This window comes from Dendronephthya gigantea, unplaced genomic scaffold, assembly GCF_004324835.1.
Source record: "Dendronephthya gigantea isolate DGI-Jeju-01 unplaced genomic scaffold, DenGig_1.0 000129F, whole genome shotgun sequence".
Classification (NCBI taxonomy): Eukaryota; Metazoa; Cnidaria; class Anthozoa; order Malacalcyonacea; family Nephtheidae; genus Dendronephthya; species Dendronephthya gigantea.
Window position 1 is genome coordinate 643,690 of NW_021163139.1, and position 20,094 is coordinate 663,783.

The window sequence follows — 20,094 nt, forward strand, 5'->3', positions numbered from 1 at the left end:
TTATGTTGACAAAATTTTGACATGATAGTTTAACTCAATAAATTGCTTTTTGCCATTTTTATCGCGTGAACCTTCCTAATATATATCGTGCAACGTATTTTCATGGCTGACAGGAATTGAACCTGTTTTACATGTTATTACATGTAACCTACCAGGAACCATTGTAATTTAGTACTTGCCTCCTCAGTGTTTAATTTCATCATAGGAGATTTTCGCCAACGTTAGAATGAATGATATAAAGATTATCGCATGCACTTATGATGATTTATAAAAAACCCGTAAAGTCCTACTATATAATCGTTTTATTTACAAAGCATATTTCATACATGTGAACATTTTGGAACGGTCATAATTAATAGCGTTAGTTCATTCCATAAAACGCAAATTTAATTAACCTTATTCAAATTTATAACCATATTCGTGTTTATTGACGATGGCGTTAGTACCCAGTCGCATACTATACATAAACAATGAGCGAATTCTAAGAATTCCAACTCAATCAATTTTATTGTGTGAGAAGTATTCAAAAAAAAACCTTTCCGCCAATGCTCTGCTTATATTTCCGGCTTTAGCCATGATCCAAATAACAACCTGGATAGACAAAATGTACACCGTTAGCAAAAGCGTGCCATTGGAATTGCAAAAACGCACAATCACAATCTGTTGCTTATACCTCTGGTACACACACTTCAAAAATATACTGCTCGCGCTGTTCCAGGAGAATAATTTCCTCCAGAAGCATATTGTCATCATTTTCGATACTTGTTTTAACAAATCTCTTTACATAATCTTTCTAAAGTTTTAAAATTTAAAAAAAAGTATATTCAGTAATATCTGTTCAAACAATATGGTATACTGACTAGACACTGAGGTATACTGTGCAATATAAGAGGCGAGAGCATATATAAAACATACTAGTTTCTACACACTGAATTATTATAGTAGTTTCAGTTCTATATTTGAAACTGCGTAGTGCTATATTCAAATATTAGGTTACTGTAAACGAAATACTAACTTATAATTTAAAATCAAAGAAACATTTATACTTACGGTATTTACATCTCTAAATATTCCCAAACCAGTATTTTGTTTCAAAAGATTATCAGCATTCGTATTACCAGCCAAACTTTGAATAAATAATGTCACTCTCCTACTCTTCACCTCTTTTTTCGCCAGACTACGCAAGAACAACTGAAGGAAATTTTTTAAAAGTGGTAATTTTTGTTGAGTTTTTATGACTTCTGTGTCAGAATCATTTGACTTATATAGCCACAGAGAAACCGTGACAAGAAAAGTTAACAAATACGGTTGATTCAAATAAGAATACAAGATTTCGAACAATTTGATAAAACTGATGAAGGAAGATACAGTATAGTCTCCTAACATTTGTATTTTTAAAACTTCTTTTTAAACTAATCTATTTTACCATTTTTGTTTCAGTCATTTTAGTTTCTACCAATTATCACTGTCAAATGTTAGAAAGTTAGAACTTTCACAAGTATTTTAATGAAATAAAAAAATTACCTTCAATTCGGAATTAGAGGAACGAACAAAGAATCGTCGAAGCTTCGTTGGTTCATCAAAATCGTTAGCCCTATAAAATTAAAAAAATTACAGTATGTATTATATTTTGTACATCTTGTCAAGAGCAATTTTTTGCGGTTGCTCATACTTCATTCCGACCAATGACAGTCTAAAAAAAGGTACAGGCACAAAAGGGCGAAAAAGATGGCGACATAAACATATGTAGTACCAAATACATTCTGGTTGTTTCATACAACCGCAGAACCAATGTGCTGGCAAACTCCTCTTTGTAATATGGTATACACAGCTTTCATGATACCAGAACAAGCACTGTTCACACAAAATCCATCTCTCGTCAGCAGCACTGTCTAGGTTATGTGCGAATTGGCATTTCATTGTCGCTGCACAAGCTGTTTTAAAATTCTCGGAAAAGGTATTTATATCTGCAAAATAATGAAATATAATTGTGGGTAAGACACGTTAAAGTTCCATTGAAAGCAAAGTCTATTATATAACCATTTTGGAAGTATATAAAAACTATACAGAAGCTTGGCTATCAAAATGACTAAAGGGGCACTAACAGTCACAATTATACCTCAATTAAAGTGTTGATAAATGTTTTAAGAATCCCAATTGCAGTGATACGCTGAGGCTACCTTCATACGGGACCGGATGAATTCGAGACCGTGCTCGAATTCGTCCAGTTCAGGTGTTCACACGGTGAAAAAGGATGAAAATTTAACCGGTTCTACGTGTTCACACGATGAAACCGGACGAATTCGAGCACGGTCATGAATTCTTCCGGTCCCGTGTGAACGTAGTCTGATAGATGATAACAACACAACTGAAATGGAACAATTTTAGCTTACAGCATATAAACAACATTAATTATATAAATTTCTTACGTTCGTCAGTTTCACATCTCAACATCGGAACAATGTGATTAATCGTTCCACCAGATAGCTGGCACCAGAGCAGATGAATTGATTCGGTCGACCCATTTGGAGGACATATCTCTGTGTTATAGAGTTCATATCCTGGCGCAGAGCAATGCTGGCAAATGGTGGTTTTAAGTAAGCCAGCCAAAAGCACAATTTGGAGATATCCTATTATTATAATAAAAACCATAACACCATATTATCTGAACGCTTTCAACATAATTGCCTCCGCTGAGCCAGTCGGAAATTTGTTTTTAAATTTTCCCAGGAAATGATACAATGTGGTACAAGTTAGTATGTGTTCCACGTTAAACAAACTCGGTTGCATATTAAAAACCTTACTACTGCAACTTACCAGAGTAACGACCATCCACAGAGGTTTTCATTATCTCACGCATATAAACATAACTAACTCTATCATTCATAGTCATGTTATCTTTCAAACCGCCATATACATCATCATCTGTTATTAATGACAGAAAGCCATCAACGCGATCTGCATCGGCAAGAAACTGAGGTATAAAATTGAGTAAAAATGATCAAATTGATACAATATTTCATTTTTTAATAATACTGTATACCATATTCATAAATGAAAGCAAGCTTTTCACTCTGTTAATGTTTCAAAATGGTTGGTATACAGCTGCCAAAACCAGTTAAACCACAGTTACACTGTACCTGCTTGATGTAAAAGTGCTCATTTACACAGCCATGGACGATACACCAGAGTTTTAACCATTGATGTAGAGACTCAGACTGGTTATCACTTATAGATACTGACACTGACCGAAACAGACAATTCCCATCTCCACAAACCCCTAATGGTTCCCAACCTGAGCGGAGCATATCATCCGGAACTTGGCATCTAACACTGTTTGGAAACAGATTTCAACAATTTTACAGAACAAAATGCAACAAAACAAGTAAGATGCAGATTTTAAAATTTATTCAACAGCAGCAATTCCGACATGAATAGCGAAAATGGTATCACAACAGCACTTTTTCGACGGAACCTTTTTGCAGACGTAAATAAGATTTTGGTGAAGAAATATTTTCTGCTCACGTATATATATAGTTTAACTCACAACACATAAGTAACGCACTATCTCTTGACTTTGAAACTGCTTTTAAAGACATTTAATGCCTAAAACTAAAAATGGAATGTTTTGCCATATCTGCTATTCACGACGACACTCTTTTGCTGCCGTGAAAAAATTCTTTTTTTCAATTTTTAGAGACTCTACCTGTATAAAACCCCACAAAACATGCAATAACACAACGCAACGCAACATCAAAAGGCCCCAAATAGAACAGCACAGCATAACTGAATATAAGTAAAACAAATTCACGTACCTGATCTCAATATCTGGAATAGTCACATGACAAACAGATGGCTTCGACTTTGTACGTAGCGGAGAAAATTGAACCAGTTCCTCCATTGTCTCGCTAAGGTTCTTGAGTAACGCCCAGTCCTGATCTGCACACACATCTCCAATGAAATGCATTACTCTCTCCAAGTTCGCCGAGTTTGGTGACAAATTTTCCTTGATAAAAGAAATTTAAAAAGGCTCACGATATCTCAAGGCCTAATTAGAAAATGCAGTACTTAAATCAAGGTACTATATGTCATCCATTGCTTAAAATATTGTCTGTATTTTCAATCGAATGCAGTTCTTACAACTAATGCAGCAAATGCTCTTTCTGCACCATGATCACTCATACTTTGTCTGTAGTCCTGGCTTTTTCGTAGCCGAGTGGAATTATGGGAAACAGGTTGTGGGACAATAGCAACAATTTCCGCATCAGAACTACCCTCTTCATCATGACTCAAATCCTGTTCATCACCAACCTTATTACCAGCATCATCACTCTCATCCCTACCCAAATTTCTAGCATCACCTGCTAAATTTTTACCATTCCTATCCATATTTACACCATCATCATCACCATCTTCATTTTCACCACCATGTCCCCAGTTTGCATCATCTCTACCCAAATCTCTAGCATCATCACTCAGATCTTCACCACCATCTATATTTACATCACCACCTAAATTATACCCATCAACATCATCACCATCATTGTCATCACCATCATCACTATCATCATCAACAAATGCATTGTGCTTGCCAATATGTGCAGCAATGATCCTCTCCAACATATCCACGGTAGGCCTGTTTCTGCCATTGCTTGGATCACGAAACAATAAACTTGATGGCCACCATTCTGGTTTGTGATCCTCATCGCCCCAATGTGGTTGTTTGGTTCCTTAATAATTTTAAAACTAGAATAACTGTTTGTTGATAATGATTAATTCATGCATTTATTATTGTATGTATCATTCTGGTATTACACTTAAAGATGATCACCATTACCATTATTGGTAACTAGGGAAATTACTAGCTTTCTTTTTCCATGAGCATTCAATTGTTTCCAGTCTTTTGGTATCTTGACTTTCACATTCATATGTTCATAATTTTCTATTGTAAAATAGATACTATTTATAATAATACCAATAACAAAATTGACAGTCACATGTAACATAACTGGGGTCCAAATGTCAAATTATAAATATTTAGGCTTATTTATTTATTACACTAATTTAGACCAATTTAAAATGTTACGATTATAGGTAAAAGAGTGCACCTAATACTTCATTGCCTATTGAAGGTCATTAATTTGCACAGAATAGCAATGTTCATTAACTTACAGTGCAATAAATCATTTCATTGATCATTTATTGTGGCATATGAGCAGCTTGGTGGACAGTACATACCTGTTGAAGAACTGTTTGGTCCAACTGAGTGGGAAGCAAATATGGCTGCAACAAATGCCTGTTTCACAGCAGGGTTTTCAGCAAATTCCCTTAACTCACGAGGCCCTAAAAATAAGTGAAACATATACACTAATATTATAAAAACCAGCTGACATGCAGTTGGAGCAGGTGACAGTTTTGACAACCGTTCATGCTAACATTAAAGGTGCAGAGAAGCAGCTATGTAACATATACATAAACATGTTTACATTCTGTGACTATAGTACTATATATACTATCTAGCCAGAAGGAGTACAACATGAGACTATGTAGCACCTTGTGGTTACATTCCCCCTCCCTATGATGAATAAAAGGATCTGGGATTAAAAAAAGTAAAATTCAAAGTAGGGTGCATCAGGGCTTAATCCAAATGTGTTAATAAAACTATACTACATATAATCAATATTAGTTATTCAATTATATTATATTAATAATCACAAATTTACCAGATAGAGGAGCAGGAATTGGTCTATTTTTTAAAAAACTCAACTCTGACTTTACATGGTCACTTTAAAATTAGCTGCTATAGCTTTAAACTAGTTGTGCTGGCTATATATATATATATTGCCTACATTCACGAGTCTCTTGATAATTGTTAATACAATGACAGTGCTAGAATATAATTTTATATTCTAGTATAAAACAAAATATACTTTACCTGAATAATATATCTCCCCATTTAACCATGTTAATGCCACTGTTGGACACTTGGTCAATTCATACCAATCTTGAATCTTAAATGTAATAAATGCTAGTAATCATGAACAACATACAACTGTAATACTGAATTGACGGCTCTATTATTTTTCACAATAAAATGAATAATCCCCTACCTTTGTCTGGAGGCTTTTTGCGTTACGAAGGTCAAACCTTCGTCTATATCTTGGATCCTTAGCCTTCGATTTCTCTTTGTATCGTCTTCTTAATGGCACCTATTAAATAATGAAATACACACGTTCCTATACCTCAAGAATTTACATATAAATTGCTTTATACAATAAAATTTGCATACTTCATTTACGTCCATTTCGTTGTTCATTTGCATATCACTGATATCAGGCTCCTCCATATTGTCAGCCATAATCACTTTCTGAGCCCACTGGCCTTGTTGTTTGCGTTTACGCACGCCGTGGTTATTTTTGTGGTTAGTGACACTTTTTTTGATACTATAATACCTCAACGTGGATGGGAATTGCTTACGGAAGCGTTTAAAAACCTCGTGACTGGATGGATAAGTTTCATATTCCACATCTTCCGGATCAAGTTAAGAAGTTAGATTGGAAGGGGAACATGTTTAATAGATGTCACGGTCCTACAGAATGCTAAAAGACATGACTTCGGAGAATTCTTCCTTACTGCGTAACAGCAGAGATGTAAGAATATCGCGTGCTGTCGACATTACATTTTGAGTAAATCTCTTGTTATCTTGGTCAATTAAAAGATCGTGATTATGTTAATCATTGATATGATCAATGTCTAATATAAATGTTATTTTATGATAAATTCAAATATTGACAATATGTGCCTCTAAATTCAAATCATATAATATGACCTCACCTCAAGCCCAATACCATTCAGCATGGAGATTCCTTACCAAGATTTTTTTAATAGACCAAGATTTTTTAATAGCCTTTTGTCTCTTTCATTTTGACTGGCAGTGTGCTAGCGCAGTTATACGCAACATTATGTTACTCTAAGTCTAAAGGGTCGCTCAATAAATATGCGACCTTCTTTTCACCATTTCTTGAAGCACCCGTACCCCTTTGTAATGTTGTTTTAGCCATAGTTGACTTTGAGATTTCTTTTTGAAAGGTTGCGTTCATGTCTGGATCAATGGGATCCACCAGTTCAACAACAAAACAAAGAAAAGTAAAACCAGGTCGACTACAAACAGTTTTTTCAAAATATGAGGTCAGTGTAAATATATTTTGTTTCCTAGATTGGCTGTTCCGAAATATTTAAAGTCTTTATACCCTGACTAATCATTGATATTATATGAATGTGAGGAATTTTTGTTTCTGTTTCAGTATCGCAACAGGTTTTTTATATTGAAATCTCTCTGTCTTCCATTCAGAAACTTGCAAAACAATCCTAAACTAAAGATTTGGATGTGATCATAATTTATACACAGTCAAATAAAGTTTATAGGGTGTATTTTTACAGCATAATTGAGTGGCATCAATTTGGTTTTTTTAGAGTCTGGATTATGAAGTCCCTGAGAACCAGCTTTATGTTGAAGAGTATAAAGCCAGCACACCTAAGGTGGATGATTTAGTTGTTATTATCACAGGAGACAAATGTTAAATTGTTTTTTGATATTCTCATCAAATGTGGCATATAACAACTGCCTAAAATAGACTAAAACACTCAATGTTTTGACCTAAGAGCCTACATCAGGAGAGTAGTTTGAAATATATCACCTTAATATTTTGTAAAAAGAGGAAAATAAATTTCAAATTTATACTAATCAATTTTGTATTCTCAGGAACATATTACAACTGGTCTGTCGAGATGGGTTGTGATGTTTCTGGTTGGAATCATGACTGCTTTGGTTGCGGTTTTTATCGATATCTGTATTGAGGAACTTGCAAAATGGAAATATAACTGCCTGCACGATTGTATCCTTGTCAAATGGTAGTGGAAATACAATCTGTATGAATGGTCATGTTTTTTACACTTATATTAATAATCAATTTGTGGAAATTAACACCTTCTGGTTTAATAAACTGCTTATAAATATACACATGCACAGTGTTCCTACAAATTGATTATTTAAGTTATAAGTTCACCATGCAAAATATCAAATTCTAAGAATATTTAATCACCATACAAGGTCCTTATAAATAGAAATATCGTGTGATATGTGAGTATCGTTTTTGTTTCATCCTTGATATTCTGTGAAGATTTGGAAAAGTACATTTCAGAAGATGTCAAAATTCTGATTCCATTTTGTCTGTGGATCGCCATAGATATTGCGATGGTAGGATTTGCAGCAGTTTTGGTCTCATATGGAGAGGTGAGGTGAACATGGCCCCCAAACATCATAGATAGTGAGGGATGGAGAGGGAAGGAGGGTAAGGTGAACATAGTCCCCAAACATGATAGATCGTGAGGGGCGAGGGGGAAAAGAGGGTGAAGTGAACATGGCCCCCAAACATGATAGATAGTGAGGGATGGAGAGGGAAGGAGGGTAGTGTGCACGTGAACATAGTCCCCAAACATGTTAGATGTAATGAGGGGCGAGAGGGAGGGTGAACAGGGGTAACTGGTAAATGTTTACCACACATGTTCAAGAAGAAACACTTATCTATTGTGCTTTTTTTAGCCTGTTGCTGCTGGTAGTGGTATCCCAGTTATAAAATGTTTCCTGAATGGTGTAAAAATTCCTCATGTTGTTCGTTTAAAGGTAATTTTGTCACATCAACTAAAATGGCTAACTACATGTATAAAAACTATGAAATTTTCTTTCTGCCAAAGAGCATGTTGAAATCAACATATCTCTGCTTCAATGGAGTGTTTTAGTTTTCAGTATAATACAACTGTCTTTGTAATAATATTGAATACGTTCTCTTTAGACTCTGGTTATCAAAGCTGTGGGTGTAATCTTTGCAGTAGCCGGGGGTCTTGCGGTCGGTAAGGAAGGACCCATGATTCACTCTGGCGCTGTTCTGGCCGCTGGGATATCACAGGGCCGCTCCATCTTATTTCGAAGGGATTTCAAACTTTTTGATCGTTTTCGCACGGATCACGAGAAACGAGATTTCGTGTCTGGCGGCGCGGCTGCTGGTGTGTCTGCCGCATTTGGGGCACCTGTGGGTAAGACTGGTTATTGCACTGACCTCTAAGTACACTGGAATGATAACTTTGGAGGACGGGGAAAGGCGGGATGGGGGGGGGGCAGGAGATGGGAGGAGATTGGGGGGTGAGGGTGAACACTTATCACTGATAACTGACTGCATCAAATGTTGTTTATATATATGTGAATCTAATGCCCGCTTACTTTTCGTCCTTCGCCAGGCGGTGTCCTGTTCAGTTTGGAAGAAGGCGCTAGTTTTTGGAATCAATCTTTGACTTGGCGTATTTTTTTCGCCTCGGTTATTTCAACATTCAGTCTGAATTGGCTGCTCTCAATATATCACGGTCACAGCGGAGAGCTGTCGTATCCTGGTCTGATCAACTTTGGATCTTTCTCCGTGAGTACCGTTTGAAATTTCACTTCCTCGCGATGAAAAAAATGCGCTTGTAGTGTTGTAGTAAACATTATCTTTATCTGAAGTTGCATGTGAAGTTACACTAAACTTGCACCGTTCTTGTCTTTATAGGATATTCAGTATTCTGTTTACGAAATGCCTTTTTTATTGATCATGGGGCTAATAGGTATGGTTTTCTTTCGAATGTAATGTCTTCTACTGTAGGACGTAACAGCTCAGTTACAGGGGCCACGGAACAGGAAGATAAAGGTCGTAGTCCCCTGGGGCCGGTTGTATCAAGCCCGTTTAGCTTAAACGGTGGATAAGTCAAAATTAAATAACGCTCTTACATCTCTCTTGAATGAGTGAACTTGAATATTATGCACTAAATATATAGTTGTAAACAGTATCTTTGTATTAAGGTTAAAAACATATAGTTTGCTTGTTGAGTAAAACGATAGACGTGCTTTCTATTTTGAACTTAACCACCGTTTAAGCTAAACGGGCTTGATACAACCGGCCCCAGAAGTAAAAGTTTGTGGTGGAAGGTTTATTAAGTAACTGTGTAACACATTTCGCTTGAGTAGAACCTTAAATAAGAACGTATATGACTATGTGTTTATTTTCTGTTCGTTATGTTTCCCCAACCTTGCAGAAGCAGGGTATTCGCGATGACCTCAGGCACTTGATTTAGCTGTAGCTTTCTTTTAGGAGGATTACTCGGAGCCTTGTTTAATTTTATTAATCAGAAGTTAACAGTTTTCAGAATCAGGTAAACAGCGGTTGTTGCACTTCAAAACTATTTGCGATTTTTTGCCGTGAAATCAGTAGCGTAGCCAGCCTGCCGATTTGTCCCGCTATGTTAATATTTTTGTGTTCACTGACTGTGAAAACAATAGATTTCTAAAGACTTGAATAATTATAATAACTCGAAATTTACATAGCGGGACAAAATCGTCAGGCTGGCTACGCCACTGCGTGAAATATCATACTGTAAGTCATTTCAGCCGTGATTTCAGGCGCGTGTACTTCGTGCCTATAAACACAATTAAGAAACAGAAAACATTTTCCGTGTTTCTATACAGTTATAGAAACACGCGTGGGAGTTTGGGAGAACGAGAAATAATCAGTGGGAAAACGAGCCCGTAGGGCGAGTTTTTCCACATTATTTCGAGTTCTCCCAAACTCCCACAAGTGTTTCTATAACTGTATAGAAACACAGGAAAAAATGTTTTCTATTTCTTTTATAATATAACTCAATAAAAAGATTTTGTACAAATATTATGATTCGATTCAATTACAAATTCTCATTACATCGCTTCGCTTGTCAAGTTCGGCGGGAAAATTCCCGTGTTCCTATACAGAAACACGCTTCTCGACCAATCAGCACGCGCGTACTATAAATGTTATATTATAATCAACACTTCATTTATCATACATTTAATGTATGCTCCCGAGGGAAATAGTGAGTTTTGTTTTCCCAAGAGTCTGAATGTTTCCCGAGACGAATTGGAGGGAAACATTGAAGCTCGAGGGAAAGCAAAACTCACTATTTCCCGAGGTAGTTAGTGTACATATAGTTATATAGGAACAAAAACATACATTTTACCCAACAATTTCATTTCAAAGAAAGCCCACTTTACTTTGTTATGACAAGAAGTGGGCAACAATTTTTCACTTGTTTCTCTGGCGGGAAACATTGCATTTATTTAAAGTCATGTGACTACGAATGAACCAATCACATTTGAAAAACACAACACCATGCAGCAATATTTAAACAAACTAACTTTCATTTCAGATACATCAAATCCGCTTGGAAACGAGTCCTTGAAGCTATCGTGATTGCTGCCATCACGACTTGCACTATGTTCAATTTAATTTATTATTACGACGTTTGCCAACCAATCGGTGTCAACAACATATCCCAACCATTGCAGGTAAATACAGTGGCTTTTAATGAATATATGCCAACCATGCCATGTACAGCTGTACGTAGATTTTACAATGTTTTGTTTTGTTTTTGTTTTAAAGTTTTTTTGTAAAGATGGTGAATACAGTTTGATGGGAACTCTTGCGTTCAGGACACCTGAGCAGTCAATAAAAAGTTTGTTCCATACAACACAAGGTGAGAAGAATAGTTTAGAACTGATAGAGCTATCCAGTATAAATAAAGTTAGTTTAGTTTAGGTTTCTCCTGTAGTAACACTGGATCAATAAGAGATGATCCTTACTGGACCTCTAGGAAGAACAGTTTAGAACTGATAGAGCTATCCAGTATAAATAAAGTTAGTTTAGTTTAGGTTTCTCCTGTAGTAACACTGGATCAATAAGAGATGATCCTTACTGGACCTCTAGGAAGAACAGTTTAGAACTGATAGAGCTATCCAGTATAAATAAAGTTAGTTTAGTTTAAGTTTCTCCTGTAGTAACACTGGATCAATAAGAGATGATCCTTACTGGGCCTCTAGGAAGAACAGTTTAGAACTGATAGAGCTATCCAGTATAGATAAAGTTAGTTTAGTTTAGGTTTCCTCCTGTAGTAACACTAGATCAATAAGAGATGATCCTTACTGGACCTCTAGGAAGAACAGTTTAAAACTGACAGAGCTATCCAGTATAAATAAAGTTAGTTTAGTTTAGGTTTCTCCTGTAGTAACACTGGATCAATAAGAGATGATCCTTACTGGACCTCTAGGAAGAACAGTTTAGAACTGATAGAGCTATCCAGTATAAATAAAGTTAGTTTAGTTTAGGTTTCTCCTGTAGTAACACTGGATCAATAAGAGATGATCCTTACTGGGCCTCTAGGAAGAACAATTTAGAACTGATAGAGCTATCCAGTATAGATAAAGTTAGTTTAGTTTAGGTTTCCTCCTGTAGTAGCACTAGATCAATAAGAGATGATTCTTACTGGACCTCTAGGAAGAACAGTTTAGAATTGAATCGTAACTATGTATGTAAGAACACTTCATATTTGCTTTGCAGCGACTTATACGTTTCAAGTATTGGCTCTATTCTTCCCAGTCTACTTTCTGCTGGCGACATGGACGTACGGTTCATTCGTTCCCAGCGGCCTTTTCGTACCCTGCATCTTAACAGGAGCTGCCTGGGGGAGACTCTTTGCTGTGGGGCTCTCAACGTTCCTTCCCAATACATTAGTCCGCGACACTTGTCTTTATGCTGTTGTTGGAGCCGCTGCCTTTCTGGGTAAAAAAATTCACTGATGAAAACTGGGTGAAAATTACACAACATTTATTGGCCGAGAGGGATATTGGGGGATACGTGTATTCACAAAGAAATAAAACAGACTCATTGCTGTCTTTATCCATTAGTATCCATTGCTAACCATTATTATTCGTTGTTATTCCGTATGATCAATATTTATTATTATCCATAATTGTCCACTATTAATCATTATTAACCATTACTATCATTATTTTCCGAATTATCCATGTTTGTCCATCATAATTGTCTATTCTTATCCTATTTATTTATCGTAGTTATTGTTGTTGTTTGCAGGCGGAGTTGTTCGTATGACGATAAGTTTGACAGTTATTTTAATGGAGGCAACGAGAAACATCACGTATGGTTTGCCAATGATGTTGGTTATTATGGTAGCGAAGTGGATAGGTGACTTATTTAACGAGGTACATGATTATCTCCCAATGTCCCTATTACCCCCTAGGGTCTCGTCATAGAGGGACAGGGTAGGTCCATGTAAATTGGAAATGTTCTTTCTCAATTTCTTTACTCCTACGCGATCCATTTCATCAACCCACTATCCCGTCTTGCTTTTCAACCTCCCAGATTAACCATATCGAAAAATCAGGACTCACACCACCTCATGATTTTAGGGTCTTTACGATATCCACATTCGCTTAAGTCGCGCTCCAATTTTGGGCTGGGACCCACCACAAATGGTCGAGGGCCTCAATGCCAGGTAAGAGCTCTCTTCAACAATATCCCAGGTATGGGACATGCGTTATTGCAGATAACCGCATTTCAGTGCCAATGATCAAAGTTGGAATCATTGAACATTACATGAAGTAGTGTTTCATCGAGCAATACTCTTTAAAGTAATAAACATATAATTGGAATAACCAAATTTAGAACACCAATTATAGACCATCACAATTCTCATTATTTCTTTAGAAATATCATGAACAAACCTGTTTGTTGTATGAATTTAGTAGAAAATGTAAGTTGCCATTATTTTTTATACCCTGTTTACACGGCGATTTTCTTCATTTGATAGATGTGAACGAGCGAATAGCTATGAATGCTGTATTGTTTTAGAGCTCTTATTTGACCATCAGTAACTTATCCGCTCGTTCACATCCATCAAAATCACATCTAAAATCGCGGAAAAATAGCAATTGTAAAGGGCCTCTTCAAGCATTTCGTATTTTTCGCAAGTTGTCGTAACAAACCTTCTCTGTTATTCAGGTCGGTCGCGTTATCGAACTTCTTAAAACGACAACTCACAATGGCTTTCCTGTGGTAGATCCACTGCCAGAGGTATATACGACAGTGAAAAGTAATTCATGTGTATAGACTGAGCTACGCTTGGGCTATAACAATGTATTATGTGAAATGATTGCTTTGTATGAAAGCGCTATTGCTTTGTTTCTTTTTCGCAGAACGAAATGTCGGAGGGAACGTTTGGTGCATTCCGGGGTACGATTTTAAGATCGCAGCTCATTGTCCTTTTAAAACACAAGGTGAACTCGCCGTTTTATTGCTATGCGATTGTTGAGTAGGATTTTCCTGTTGGAATGGAGTTACAGAAATCTTTTGTGCATGTGAATGAAGGTAGTTCAGTTTAGGTTTCCTCCTGTAGTAACACTGGATCAATAAGAGATGATCCTTACTGGACCTCTAGGAAGAACAGTTTAGAACTGATAGAGCTATCCAGTATAAATAAAGTTAGTTTAGTTTAGGTTTCCTCCTGTAGTTTAGAAGTAAGTTAAAATTTTCCTGTCTTTTCCAAAGGTATTTTTCGAAAGAGGAAAAGAACCTGCTAAACATCAGTTGACAATGAAAGATTTCAGAGATGCCTATCCTAGATTTCAGCCCGTTAGAGTAAGCAATATATCTTATGCTTATAATGTTTTTAATGCATACATTACAGGTGACCATACAACTTTAGTGAGTCTAAATATCTCGTTTGTTTTAGACAATTCGTGTTTCCCCATTGGAGCGAGAATGCTGTTTGGATCTTCAACCATTTATGAATGTCATGCCGTACACTGTCCATGAGGTATGTAATTTTCTAGGACAGTCTAGTAGTACTGCAATGATCAACTGACATTGAGGAAGGTTGAAAGTGAAACACTGAGTAAAACTTTGCAAAGCAGTAAGTACTGGACTAGTCAGGCTGGTATTAGTAGCAACAATCAGCACTCAGTCAGACTAGCAGTACTGCAATGAGGAAGGTTGAAAGTGAAACACTGAATAAAACATTGCAAAGCAGTAAATATTAGACTAGTTAGGCTAGTATTAGTAGCAACAGTAATCAGTCAGACTTACAGCACTGCAATGATCAACTGACATTGAGGAAGGTTGATCCCGGTAGCAATGCCTTGATACTTTTGATACTTCAACAGGAATCATCCATTTCCCGCGTTTTTCACCTGTTTCGTGCTATTGGATTACGTCATCTTATTGTTGTTGATCATCACAATCAGGTGAGTTGAAATTATTCTATTATTCTCGTCCCCAGACCTTCGAAAAGCGCTTAGCGATTGGTCTGTCGATTCAGAACCGTCTAAAGCCGGTTCTCCACGAGCGATATTTTTCGCGCGAAGCGACTTTATTCCTTTGTATTTGAGCAATGTGTTCCAGATGGTTGCAGTTGAAAGGTCTGGAACAAAAGTAAAATGTCGCTTCCCACGAAAAATATCGCTAGTGGAAAACCGACTTAAAATGTGTTTGAGAGTTTTTATATATACCGGCTCAAAAACTTGAGTATCTTAAACGTTCCGTTGCCAGGTTGTAGGCATAGTGACACGGAAAGATTTGGCCAGATATAGACAGTGGAGCCATCGTGGCCAGACAAGACTCGAAAAGATTCATATCACCGACGACAGCGCTTCCTCTGACGACGAATAGGTGCGCTGGAGATTAAACACCGCTAAAAAATTAGTAAGCCATTCGTGGATAAGTTGACCTACCGTCAAATTACTTACACAAATTAGTCAATTCAATGATGGTGAATTCACACGCAGACCGGCAGAAACCGTTTTGCCGTTAAATTCGAAATCTGATCTAATTATCCTTCAAACAATAATGGCTCTTCTGGTTCTGGAAGTTAGGAATTCGAGTTCTGTAAAATGAAAGAACTGCAGATTATTTTACAAGGATACTATTTTTCTAAATCCGCGCAGCTTTGAATTGAGGTCTTGAGGATACACGAAACTATTCGTATAGAATAATACGAGTGTGATAATCGTTCAAGGAACATAAATTTTTTACGGAGTATAAAAGATGGGAGATTAGACTGTATTTTTTAGAAAACCGAGTTCAATGTGGTGGTGATTGAGCGAGCATTTGATTTTAGGATGGCTAACAGTGTTTGTGGCGGGGGGGGGGAAAGCGGCGGCGGGTTGGGGGGGGAGGCAAAGTCTCAAATGAGGAAATCACTAAAGAAAATTGACTTGTACGATGAAATATGAGCAAATATTTTATTAAAGTTAGTTTTTCTTTACAATTCGATAAATATATTTCCAATTTGTTTATATATGCTATTCTATTATCCTTATTAATATAATTTCAATCTCTCTCTCACATTCCGACTAAGTAAATTGTTGCAATTTGTTTGTAAAGTTTGTTTTTTCTTTGTCCATGTTCCTTATCGTCTGTTCACTCGAAATACTCACAACATCATGGTGACCCTCCTTACTTCTCTCCTCTTTCCCCTGCTATCACTATAACTCCCCTTGCATCAACCCTTCACCATTCCCAACATCACCACTCCACAATTATACACACCCATCCCCTTACATCCACCATTACCCCGGTCATATTTACCCACACGCATCAACCACTCGACCCTTTCCATCAACCACAATCCCTCAACTGTCGTCCCTTCCCTCCCGAATTTTCTCATACAACCTTGCAAACATTTGCTTGTACTGGGGTACAGCCCCAACCCCGCACCCCACCGCCTCCTTATCACACAGCGCAGCCTCTTCATGAGAGGTCTGCACCCCTCGTTGCACGGTGCACATCTCACGAGATTCGTATGGTATACCTTCGGTCTTGCACTTCTCGACCAAAGAATTATATTTTCCCACCAAATCTCGGTATTGTTGATCTAATTCATCCAGAAACGAGATATCGCATTGTTCTAAGCTTGGCTCGCTGTCGAGTTCTTCAATCCTTTGCTCTTCTACCAAAACAAAACTTTCATTTGAACAATCCCCGTCTTCTTCCACTCCGTCGGGAACATCCTCTTCGACGCCATTGCTTTCCTCCACATGCTCCATTTTCTGTTCCTCTACAAAAGAGTTTCGATTACTTTTTGCAAACAAGCGCAGTTTGTGTTCCAAATTTTGGTTTTCAAATATCAATTGCGAAAGCTCGTTTTCCAATTCCTCTCTCATGGATTTCTCTAAATCTTGCTCGAATTTTAACTCTTTGATAACAACGGACAAATCTTGTATGTTGTTTTCAACTTTTTCACAAGGCTTCGGGTCACTTTCAGGGGCCGTTTCAGGGAGCGATGCCGAAGATAACTTGCGTTGTAATTGGCTGTTTTCGCGTTTCAAAACTTCCATTTCTGATTTGTATAGGTCGCATTTTTCAACTAAAGATTGTAAGCTTTCTGTCAAAACTTCATTGTGTTCTTGAATGGATTTCGTCTCGCGTTTAAGCTTGGCATGGCTTCGCGACAACTGTTCGTGGTTCTTCTCAATCTGTTCCATCAGTTTGACACGACTTTCGTTGACTTCTCTTGCATCATCAAGTTGACGAGTTAAGAACTGTTGAAAAAAGAGTAGGTTCAAAGGAGTTTTTAATCTCTTACTTTTATCTCAAGCTAAAGCATTGAAAGTTCATGAAAGTTGGCAAGTTTGATTTGAGGTTCCATCCACAATCATGTCAAAATCAAAGAAGAACAAGCAAGAGTTTGTGTGAGAGTTTCATCAACTGTCATGTTCTGGTTCAAACAAGAACAAGAGTTGCATGAGAGTTGATGAGAGTTGACAAGTGAGAGTTTGTATGAGAGTTTCATCAACTGGTCAAGTCAAGAAGAGTTCAATAATTGTCAATGAGAATGTATTCATGAAATTTTATCAGAGTTTGATTTACCACCACAGTTGACTCACCTGACTTTTTGAACTTGTTCATCTGCATAGTCCTGAGTTGAGCATAACAAAAGTTCAAGTTCTTTATTTCTTTCCAACAAATTTTTCCCAATGGCAGCAGCAAGCTCAAGATCTATGGAATTATGGAAATATTGAGGGGAATTCATTAAACTCAACATTTCTTATGTCAGGATAATTTTCACCTCTGAAAGGTAAATTTGCAACAATTCTAATGGGTGTTCACCCAAATGCAACTGAACTTCAAAGAAATTTAATAATTTTTTTTCATCATTGTTTCTCATTTGCTTCACAAATAATGATGTGATAATAATTTGAACATATTTTAAATGGGATATGTGATAGAGGGTGTGCTCTAGCTCCATATAATATTTTAACAACTAACAAATTGTTATAAGATAACATGGGTATGGCTTGATTATCTCAATATCCTATCTCGACAATTGCCTCTTGAGAAGTAAGACCAATACTTGTGATGTTACCATGGTGACTTCAATCTCGATTATTTTCCTTTAAACTGTTATCAATAAATCTCAAATGAACATTTGACTTCAACTAACACATGATGGGCTTTTAAACACACTGTAAATTAATTTGTACCTTGGTATCAAACTGTAGTTTCCCATAACTTAAATTTAAAAAATATTTTGAATTAACACCTAGTGTTAGTTAAGAGTGAAATATTTGGTCAGACAGTAGATTACATAATATTTATATAGGTACTATATATATACATGAACAAAGTAGGGTCAGCTTTGAAATTTATTGCAAAATGCTTTGTTTTGAAATGTTTATACAAACTTCCGAATAATACTAACATTTACATCACATTTTAGAACAGTGTAGAACGCAAAGTTGACAATATTATTATGATTAGTTTCAAAATTATAGTTGATCTGTCTTATTGCATGAATACGTAAATATATTTTTCTTTGCCAGACAGATACTGCATTGAGAAGTTATGCCCTGAATTATTCCGTAGGACTCTCAAAATATAAAGATGAATTCAAACGATGACACAAACATCGAAGTTAAATCCTAATTTTGAAAATATTACAATATTTAGGGAAGACTAACCTTTTAGAAAAACCGTCTCGTATATCGATAGAGTGCACCGGCTGGCTGCTTACGCACGGAAGGCGGACAAAAATTTCAAATATTTTATCAAAATAGGAAGAGAAAACACCCCAAAATCGTAATAAAATCTGTTCGAGTATGAAACTTCTTCTTGTCCGAAGAAATTTTACAATATTAAAACAGTTGGGGGAACGATTAGATCATAAAATGACATGCTTTTCCCTTTATTTTGAAATCCAATACCAGTTATTTATTAATCAGTAAAATAACAACAGAGGCATAGACAAATTTTAACAAAATATTAGACTATTTTATTGGCACTTCTTCCGTTTGTTCAAATCATTTGATGCTTCACTTTAATTTTTTCATTTCCCATATTTACATTGCGTTCCGTGAAGCGTTACATGTAACAAAATACAGACCGTCAGCGAAGCGAGAAATATCGGTATATAATGATTATAATATATGTGTACATTTCTCAAACCTGTGTAATAATTTTCTCCCTCGGCAGAATCCATCAGTTCGAGTAAAGGAGAAGATATGCTCGCTGTTCGTGCCATTAACAATCGATCAATACAGTCGAACCAAACCAATTGATATTAGGGTTCATTCATACTACACACGCCGGTGTTGATATTATCATGTTAATTAATAATATGGAAATTTGAGCCAATTATAACCGTATTAAGTCGAGGCTGCTGTTAAAATATTGTCCTACATTATAGGCCTTCTTGTATGTAATATAGGTGCAACAATTGTGTAACAATTTTTTCGGCATTTTCCACGGCATTTCGACGCTAAACTTTGTACTTTTTCTCTTACGATTTTAAAATCGGAACAGAAATTCATAATTCGTGAGAATATCATGCATTATATATGTTGTCTAGATCGCAATATTTGCAAATTGTTATCAACGTGGACCAATCAGATTAACCGATTTGTTTCCATGCTCGACCAATCAAAAACAGAATAAAATATGATGTTGATTTTGGAAAGAATTTCTATGAAACTTCACTGCTTACATCAGAATATTAGGTATGATCAGTATTCGGTAACGTAAGCTGATAAGTTCTCATGAGTGTGTATACAATAATGTGCTAAATCAGTTCTGAACATGGCATATATTATACTGCAATTGTTTATTCTGTGTGACTGTCATCACCAGAGTCATCGATTTCCCTCGCCATTTGACACAGAGCACATTGATAGCACCAACACAATACATA

The 20,094-nt window shown here is 36.5% G+C and overlaps 3 protein-coding genes across 3 annotated transcripts; 1 reads left to right on the forward strand and 2 right to left on the reverse strand.

The window, feature by feature from the left end:
* Positions 1 to 495: 495 nt before the first annotated feature.
* On the reverse strand, positions 496 to 6,358 carry LOC114536011. The gene is made up of 15 exons (XM_028557353.1): positions 6,290 to 6,358; positions 6,111 to 6,209; positions 5,936 to 6,011; positions 5,239 to 5,343; positions 4,838 to 4,942; positions 4,141 to 4,730; positions 3,816 to 4,006; positions 3,141 to 3,333; positions 2,818 to 2,974; positions 2,430 to 2,630; positions 1,754 to 1,967; positions 1,525 to 1,594; positions 1,051 to 1,191; positions 674 to 793; positions 496 to 591 (listed from the first exon to the last, which is right to left on the reverse strand). The coding sequence occupies exons 1-15, from the start codon at positions 6,356 to 6,358 to the stop codon at positions 496 to 498; spliced, it is 2,427 nt and encodes an 808-aa protein (XP_028413154.1).
* Positions 6,359 to 6,461: 103 nt separating this feature from the next.
* Positions 6,462 to 15,928, forward strand: LOC114535993 (H(+)/Cl(-) exchange transporter 7-like). Its single transcript, XM_028557336.1, has 22 exons — positions 6,462 to 6,650; positions 7,090 to 7,188; positions 7,474 to 7,539; positions 7,763 to 7,895; positions 8,181 to 8,293; positions 8,603 to 8,683; positions 8,853 to 9,093; positions 9,295 to 9,470; positions 9,600 to 9,654; positions 10,179 to 10,239; positions 11,266 to 11,404; positions 11,499 to 11,592; positions 12,453 to 12,674; positions 12,987 to 13,114; positions 13,322 to 13,407; positions 13,620 to 13,665; positions 13,914 to 13,985; positions 14,108 to 14,188; positions 14,460 to 14,549; positions 14,644 to 14,727; positions 15,074 to 15,154; positions 15,459 to 15,928. Exons 1-22 carry the CDS (start codon positions 6,579 to 6,581, stop codon positions 15,576 to 15,578), a joined length of 2,340 nt encoding a protein of 779 aa, XP_028413137.1. The 5' UTR covers positions 6,462 to 6,578; the 3' UTR covers positions 15,579 to 15,928.
* A 269-nt stretch (positions 15,929 to 16,197) lies between these two features.
* LOC114536012 (cerebellar degeneration-related protein 2-like) lies at positions 16,198 to 19,496 on the reverse strand. The gene is made up of 3 exons (XM_028557354.1): positions 19,353 to 19,496; positions 17,795 to 17,906; positions 16,198 to 17,492 (listed from the first exon to the last, which is right to left on the reverse strand). Exons 1-3 carry the CDS (start codon positions 19,426 to 19,428, stop codon positions 16,541 to 16,543), a joined length of 1,140 nt encoding a protein of 379 aa, XP_028413155.1. The 5' UTR covers positions 19,429 to 19,496; the 3' UTR covers positions 16,198 to 16,540.
* Positions 19,497 to 20,094: the final 598 nt, after the last annotated feature.